General features: G+C 39.3%; 1 protein-coding gene across 1 annotated transcript; it reads left to right on the top strand.

Moving 5' to 3' along the window:
* The first annotated feature begins 472 nt into the window (after positions 1–472).
* tufm (Tu translation elongation factor, mitochondrial) lies at positions 473–6,255 on the top strand. The gene is made up of 10 exons (XM_034711983.1): positions 473–560; positions 1,202–1,248; positions 1,340–1,478; positions 1,592–1,758; positions 1,870–2,139; positions 2,296–2,428; positions 4,152–4,256; positions 4,914–5,065; positions 5,266–5,385; positions 5,810–6,255. The coding sequence occupies exons 1-10, from the start codon at positions 524–526 to the stop codon at positions 5,978–5,980; spliced, it is 1,341 nt and encodes a 446-aa protein (XP_034567874.1). The 5' UTR covers positions 473–523; the 3' UTR covers positions 5,981–6,255.
* Positions 6,256–8,828: the final 2,573 nt, after the last annotated feature.

Below are 8,828 nucleotides of genomic sequence, written 5' to 3'. Positions count from 1 at the left end.
AAAATAGAAGGTGAAATTTAATTCAGCTCAACTGCACCACACTACACAGTATTAGCGTATTTAAGGTAAATCACTGACGTTAGTATGACGACTGTCAAAGAGTTTAAATGAAGACAAGAGAAGTGCCGTATTACAGGAGTGTTAAATAAAACAAATAAGAATTTGAAAAATCAAAGTAAAACTACAGACGTTCTCTCTGGCTAATTTAATATAATGTAGTTATCGCTAAATCTCAAGTGTGAAATTATAATTAACGAGCTACCTGATCAAATGTTTTTAAAGCTCTATCTTGTGTCCAACCATTAATCTTCGCTCGAGCCTGTTGTAAGTTGTTGCATTATATACTAATACTTTGATAAGTTCTGATGTGACTGAAATCATAATTTAAGAAGTAAAAGTTGTGTGTCTATTTTGTGTGTTAGAAATATATAATCATACCGAATAAGAACACAACCGACGTCTGCTGCTTTGGCAGTTATTCTCTTCATTGTTTGATCGTCTTTGGTTTACCCAACCATCCAAGATGGCGGCGCTTGTGGGACTGCGTGCATGTTTCTCGGGTAAAAATCCTTTCGTTCTTGTTTTATTCCTTGCTTGAAGTTTAATTCTGACTGTTTATTACGTGTTATAACGTTCATTTGTGATGCACAGAAGCGCATATTGTTAATGTGTCCAAAATTCAAACTACCACAGAAAAGAGATGATGCTGTCCGTTCTGATAGCAGAGCAAGGTCACGTTACCAAAGATTGTTAGCTAACTATACAGCAAGCTGAGGATTACTACTGACTAATAAATGTTGCTGGAACCAGCTTATATTATTGACAGTTTGATTCATAGCTAGGATTTTTGTTTAGACAACGGAAAGCAGCTGATTTAAAGGATTATAACTCTGACGAATCCTCTTCACGGGGGTTTGTTAGCTTAATGACAGCTGCAACAACCCTGCTTTTAGCCAACCTTAACCTTATGCTAAAGTCTGACCCAGTGTGCAAGTGCAAATCTACTTAGCTCATGTGTGTAGGTAGCATAGATGAGTTGGGCAGAAAGATGAAAATACTAGTTTCAGCGTGTCACAGCTTCCTTCATTGTAAGACATCATGGAATAGGAAGTATCGGATGTATAAAGCAGGGTTATCCTGTCAAATAAAGAACCCTCATCTAACTCAATGAAGTTCTAATGTTCTGTTTTTCTCTTCTCAGCTCTTCAGCTTTCTTCGCCGAGCCTCCTGCACAGCTCCTTCAAATTGGTGAGTATGAACTTAAACAACAGCCTGAGGATGCTTCTCAATGTGGATTGTGGAGCTGCTAAAATCTTTGGTTTGTCTTTTTTTCTTGCAGTGTGCTGTGCCTCTGAGTCGGCGGACCTTTGCAGCTGAAGCGAAGAAGACATACAGCAGAGACAAGCCTCATGTTAACATCGGAACGATTGGCCATGTGGATCACGGCAAGACAACCCTGACAGCAGCCATCACAAAAGGTAGAATAACAGAAGCTGACTTTTGCTCTTTGTGTGGTCAAGATGACAAGAACTTTCTAATGAAATCAAGTATTATCAGAAAGTATGAGCTTGGTTTGTTTTTTTGACCTCAGTGCTCGCTGACGCTGGTGGTGCAAACTATAAAAAGTATGAGGATATTGACAACGCCCCTGAGGAGAAGGCTAGAGGGATCACCATCAATGCCTCTCACGTAGAATACACCACAGCCAACAGACATTATGCTCACACGGACTGTCCCGGTCATGCTGACTATGTCAAGGTAAACCCTTTTTGTTTGAGACACCCATTGTTTTTGTTTGTCTGAAGCATTTCAAGCTTGTCCATTTACAGTTATAAAATATGTAATTAATCCAATCTATTTCCTTTCCAGAACATGATCACAGGTACAGCCCAGATGGACGGCTGCATCCTGGTCGTGGCAGCCACTGATGGCCAGATGCCTCAGACACGAGAGCACCTCCTGTTGGCCCGCCAGATCGGAGTGGAACATGTGGTGGTTTTCATTAATAAGGCCGACGCTGTAGAGGACAAGGAGATGCTGGAGCTGGTGGAGATTGAGATCCGCGAGCTGCTCACAGAGTTCGGCTATGATGGCGAGAACACACCTGTAGTTATTGGCTCCGCCCTCTGTGCGCTGGAGGTGAGAGGAACACTGGCAGTCATATGTCTTAACATTATAAGTGTGCTGATCTGCTCATCTTAACCCTTCTTAATTAATCTCAGTCTAAAATATTTTAGCCAGACATTTAAGCCTCTTATGTGAGTCACCTGAATGTGTTTTAACTTTCCATCTCAGAACAGGCAGCCTGACCTCGGTGTGGATGCAGTGATGAAGCTTCTGGAGATTGTGGATTCTTACGTTCCTCTGCCTAAAAGAGAGCTGGAAAAACCTTTCCTCCTGCCCATTGAAGCAGCTTATTCAATCCCAGGTATAGTGGAATATTACCTTAATAAGGAGGGATGTGGTTTATTTATTTATTTTTATTTATCTGTTTATTTCGACAGGGACAGTGTACAGCCATTTAGCTGTACCAGAGTTAGTTATTAGATAATTTACATCTGTCATCCCTGGGCAGTGCATCACACAAACAGCTAAATGACAATACATAACCACTATAAAATAACATGGGTACCTCCACCGTGAAATTAATGGTACAATATTAAAATTAGAGTTGCAAAATTGCAGGAATTTTCAAAGTTAGAAACTTTCCATGGGAATTAATGGGAATAAAGCAGGAATTTACTAAATTGAAGGTTGGCTCTTAATAGGGAACTTAAATATAGTTAGGGGAAATATATTTTAGCATATTCCAGACTAAAACAACCAGATTTCATGAAAGTACAGTTGAATACATATGCAGAGCCATCCTCAACACCGCTGGACAGTGACACTGAAGAGGAAGAGTCGGAGTTGGATGTTGAGGAAGTTGGACATTAAGGATGTTGATGAGACCCAGGAAGAGCCCATTGCCTGAAAGGGCTTAGCAAAAATGCGGAGGCTAGGCTTGAGAAGCTTAAGGGGAGATGCTTTTTTATTTATCATTTTGAATGGGACTTTTTAGGGATTGCATTTTTGTTAATTTTTGAATGGGTTGAGTCGGGGGGATTGAGTTAATTCCCATAAATTCCCATGAAAAGTTTCCAATTTAGAATATTTCCAAAAATTCCCCTGCTTAAAGGGTAACTAAACCCCAGAGTTTCAGCTGACGAGCATCTACCCAGGAATTTCAAAAAATGCCATTGGAAAGTCAATGTATAAATTTGGAAAGGGCTGGAGTTTGCGAATGTGGTGAGGTAGGTTATATAGGGCACGATGACAGACACAATTACCAAATGATGTCCCCTTGAACTCACCAGCCACTAGAAAAACTCCTTTGCAGTAGTCAGGTTTCGACCTGCAGATGGCAGTCTCTACGCACATTTTCAACAGAATTTGAGGAATTTTAGTACTTTATGCTCAACGACTGGAATCAAGACCCACATCGATTAACAGCACTACTAAATCCCTAAATAAATATGTTCTCAGCTAAAATATAAGTGGTATGGGGTTTAGTTACACTTTAACTTCCCATGGAAACTTCCAGAAATGTTCCATCCCTTTGCAACCCTAATTAAAATATGAAAAGCTAAACACACTACACTATTGAAACAACAACACAATAGTGCATAATCACTATACAGCACATATCTCTTACAATGAAGTAATGATATAAAAAGCTGAATGCACTACGCTATAATAGCTTAATAACAGCATCCACATTATGGTAGCAACACACCATCTAAACCTTAGTAAAAAATTAAATCATGACATCATTATAAGACAGAGATCATAAAATATTGTTTTTGAGTGTGATGAGTACATGAGTGAGTTTATTTTAGCCATGATTTCATCCTAGACTTAAATTCAGCTAAGCTACAGCACTCTCTGATTTTACTCGGTAATGAGCTCCAAGAAGTTGTTGCCCTAATATATATTTTTATTTGACTAAATTAGAAACGTCTCTCTTTGGTGACCGATAATATGCAATATTAGCTGATAATGTGGATTCTAAGATGTCAAATATTTGTTTAAAAATGTGTTTAACCTGAGTTGGAGAAGATGAAAGGAAGAAGTGCTTCCTCTAATTACTGTTTTTAATGTTTGTGTTTCAGGCAGGGGTACGGTGGTGACAGGAACCCTGGAGAGAGGAATCATCAAGAAAGGAGACGAGTCCGAGTTTGTCGGACACAATCGCGGCTTTAAGTCTGTTGTTACAGGTGAGCGAACCAATGATATTTACTCTCAAGTAAAACATGATGGATACACATCAAAGTGTCAACTTTGAAAACCCTACGTATGAGCAGTATGAGGTGAATTGTTCCCTGCCATTTTATGAACAAAATCACTAGGTTCAGTTTCAGGTAGAGTGTGTGACACATGGAGCATCTGAGGGAGAATTTAACGTTCTTTATTGCAAATCATCACTCAGAAAAACAGTTTCTGTTCAGACATCACTTTGTGGAATAACTTACCTGCAGAGCCCAAACTGGAGCCTAAGTGGGATTGTATCGTAGTCGAACTATAACACATTTTAAAGAGGACTCAGCCATGGTTATGTAGGATTATGTGCATCTTGAGTACTGTTGTAGGAAAAGACTTGATTCCTTATATTGAACAACAATAGACTGACAAAAAAGTCCAGTGATAGTGCAGAAATATATCACAAGTCCTGGAGGAGATATTTTCTGTACAATGTATGCAAAAAACTCTTTGCTTTATTTTTTTGTGGCTCATATCCAACACCTTCCTAAGACACGTTTTTTAGCCTCTTCCTGATTAGTCACTTCTTCTTGTGTAAATAACAATCATATGAACGGCCTCAAGTGCTCAAATGGAGAAGGAGTTTCACCTCCCTTACGTCCTGTTTGCTTCAGGTATTGAGATGTTCCACAAGTCTCTGGATCGGGCGGAGGCTGGAGATAACCTGGGCGCTCTGGTCCGAGGACTGAAGAGAGAGGACGTGAGGAGAGGGATGGTGATGTGCAAACCAGGATCCATCCTTCCTCACCGGAAAGTCAAAGCCCAGGTCTGAAAACGCAAAGTTGTGGCCAGTTGTTATGGATCCATTTTTTACTATTTTTGAACCATCAGTGAATCAAGGTAGCTTTTAAACTGAGAAGTGTCTTACAGCAGAGAGGGTGTTTTTTTATTTCTTCTATTTTGAATTGAAAACTGTATCCTATACCTGAAACACTGATGTGTGTGTGTGTGTGTCTCTCTTTACAGGTGTACGTTCTGAGTAAGGAGGAGGGAGGCAGACACAAACCATTTGTCACCAACTTCATGCCCGTCATGTTCTCTTTAACCTGGGACATGGCCTGCAAAATAACTCTGCCCGAAGAGAAGGTTTGTGCCTGAAATTAGAATTTCGGTTTTGTTCAATGGAAGTTATTACAAAGTACAAAGTTTTCTTTTCTTTTAAAGACTCTGTATTAAGGTATTGTTTTCAAAAGCATTGGGGGAGACACATGAAGTGGAAGGTATGGGGATACTCACACAAAATGTGATGCCAAAGATGACATTTTGGGGATTTTTCACATTGAAATAAAATATGGTTTGTACTTGTTTCTATTTAAGGGAGTCAAATAAAATCAATTTGCCATATAAACTAAATGTATGCATCTGCTTGCAAACAGCAGTTTACACAAAGAAGTCCATCCATCATCTTGACTGCTTATCCCGTTCAGGGTTGCGGGACGGAAAAGGAAGTAAGATAGTATTTTGAAGGACACCAACCACTCACCCCGCTTTTGTTCTTGTGTCTTTTCAGGAAATGGTGATGCCCGGGGAGGACACCTCCCTGACGCTCACACTTCGCCAGCCGATGATTCTTGAAAAGGGCCAGCGCTTCACTCTAAGGGATGGAAACAGAACCATTGGCACCGGCCTGGTCACAGATATCATGTCATACACAGATGAGGACGATTGCAACTGGGGCTAAACAGACACTGCAGTGGGGGCTGGTGTCAGGGAGAGGGTGTGAAAGAGGGCCTGAAATGAAGGTTGTGTGGCTGGCTAAATCAAACAACTGTAGAAACAAAGAAACATGAACACATTCACAAACCTCAAAAAGAAGAAGACAAAAAGGAATGCATGGCTTTCTAGTGCGATTCCACCAAACCAGAATCAATGTTATGTTTAGCGGTATCCATTTGTTTAAAGGCCAGGCTGTCGAAATAATGTCATTTATGTAATAAAATGTATTTAATAACAAAAGACCATTCTTTCTTTTGTAGTATAGCTGAACAAATTTGCACATATCAAACACACAAACACTTTAAATAAGCAATGAGTCACAACCATACATATTCTACTAGATATTCTGTCTTTTTCTCTTTTTTGTGAAATCTATTCTGCATGATTCTGTAATTTAAAGCTTGTCTGACAATGGAAATTGTGTCCAACTCCTTATCAAGACAGTCACCCACCACATGAGGGCAGCAAAGAGATACAGTAAGAGGCTTTCCACAGGTGAAATATTCATCTCTGAACATACTGTGATGACCTTCGCTGTTCCTTTCTTCAACAAGACGTGGTCTGCTGTCCTGAGGGAGGATGAATTTAAATAAAATAGGTTTTTTTTTAAATTATTATTTCAAGAGTTCAAGATTCACCTGTGAAAATGCTATTACTGTCACTACAAAGAAAAAACATGCTACCACCTCACACTAAAGCTGGTACAGCCCCTTTTTATTTACAGTCTATGGTACAGCCCTCTAAGAAGTTTGTTTTGAGCCAGGATGAGCTGTGCAACACTAAACGCTTATTTCACAAATAGATTAGGCTAAATGTTTTACTTAATATAAGATAGTCCTGTTAGGTCTACATCTGACTTTTATAGGTGGAAAAGAAATCAGACAAGAACAGAATCATTAAACTGAGTTTCTAAATCACCCATGTGATATGAGCATGGCAGCATGAAAGGGGCTGCAGGGTCCATTGCCCCTTGAAAAGGCGGAGCAAAGATTTGACATACACATACGGAAAAGTTGATGTGGCTTTATTTGTGCAGTGACGCATAAGTGACGTGTGGAGTTTAACCCGAACCTAAAACCCTAACCCTAAACCTAAACCCTAACCCTAACCCTAACACTAAACCCTAACCCTAACCCTAATCCTAAACCCTAACCCTAACCCTAATCCTAAACCCTAACCCTAACCTTAAACTCCAACCCTAACCCTATTCATAACCCTTACCCTATTCATAAACCTTCCCCTATTCATAAACCTTCCCCTATTCATAACCCCATATACAGCTGGCAGGCAGCTGCTAGCTAGCAGGAGTTCTGTGTTACGTTTTTCTTGGTCATGTTTGACAGATCTGCTCTAACATTAAGTTTCAATTCTAGCCCTGCTAACAGGTGCTTCTTCCTGACTTCATTGTCACTTTTTCCATACATTTGTATTTCTAATAGTAGTTTACAGAGTTAATTTTGCCTGCATTTAATTTATACCCTTTTATTTACGATTTTTTGTTTGTCAAAAATCCTTAGCACCTGAAATATACAATCCATCGTATCACAGATACTTAGACCACAATTTCTCTTCTCTACCATTGGAAATAAGTTGATAACAAGCTGTTAGTTGGAGATCAATAGCATCAGCCTGAGAGATAAGTAATCCTTGTGTGTTTGAAGTAGGACACAGAACATGAGACACCTTATTTTGATGTCTCTGTTTATTATGTCTGATAGCTGATTATTTCAGAGAGATAAACCAGACTGACCCTGTTGGATTTCTCCTTCTCATTCATCCTCAGCAGGAAGTTCCTCAGTGTCTCTGTGTTTGCTCGAGGTATTCGAGTCAGTGCCTCCTGTAATCCAATCAGCCTGTTGCTGTAATCAAATACTGTACGTCTGCAGGAACCGAGGCTGGAGCAGCTCGTACTGCTGAGTGATACGATCAGCTGGAAGATGAATGTCTCCATGAGAAAAAACAGAGATATGGATGAACAGGCAGTAAACACTGGTGTATGGCTGGTTATTGACACTGGTTCATACGGGTTCTAATGAGTGCTTCTAACACTCTAAGTGATTCAAAGCAGCGCTCACTTGTGATTGATGTTTGTTGAGTCACGTCAGAGCAATGTGGCTGATAGGAGACATGTGTTTTGATCACCTGTTCATGTTGGCAATAAGGTTACAGAGGAATGACACTCCAAAGAGAGAAGATAACAAACACACTGTCAGCGTGTCAACATCTGTCAACAGTTCTAACTTATTTTAAACAGAATCCCTGGAGGAGGAATGTTACAGTCTTTTTTAAATTAAACCACTCATAGTAGTGAATGATGAAGTGCAAAACTAGCACCAGCAGACAACAGCTATCAGAAGCAAAAAAAACCTCATAAACATTTTTAACAGTTATGCTTCATCTTTAGCATTTAAATACTGTAGATGATCAAGTTAGAACCTTTTGATATTTCTTTTTAAATATTGAATATAGGTAAACATGAAAGAAACCTTTTTTTCTGAAGTTTACCACTATAACTTAAAAAAGTGACTGCAGATGTAGGATACTTGTCGATAAACTCAAACTTAAAATAGGTCTCCTTAAAGTGCTGTGCAGTGGTAGAATATGCTGTAGCAGCAAATGGAAATAATGAAAGTACAAATACCTCAAAAGTGCACTTCACCCAGTTTTCCCACCACTTCACAAAGCATAGAAGAGTTAAGATATATGTTTCAACATTTTGCATTGATTTTCTCTTTTTTGTAACTAATGTCAGTATACTTTTGCTTCTTTGTGCAGATTTACTTGGATAGTTAAATAGTATTTTGAATCACACT

The sequence above is a fragment of the Notolabrus celidotus genome, chromosome 20 (assembly GCF_009762535.1).
Source record: "Notolabrus celidotus isolate fNotCel1 chromosome 20, fNotCel1.pri, whole genome shotgun sequence".
NCBI classification, from domain to species: Eukaryota; Metazoa; Chordata; class Actinopteri; order Labriformes; family Labridae; genus Notolabrus; species Notolabrus celidotus.
Note: the sequence above shows the minus strand (reverse complement) of the source record. Positions and strands in the feature narration are given on the sequence as shown.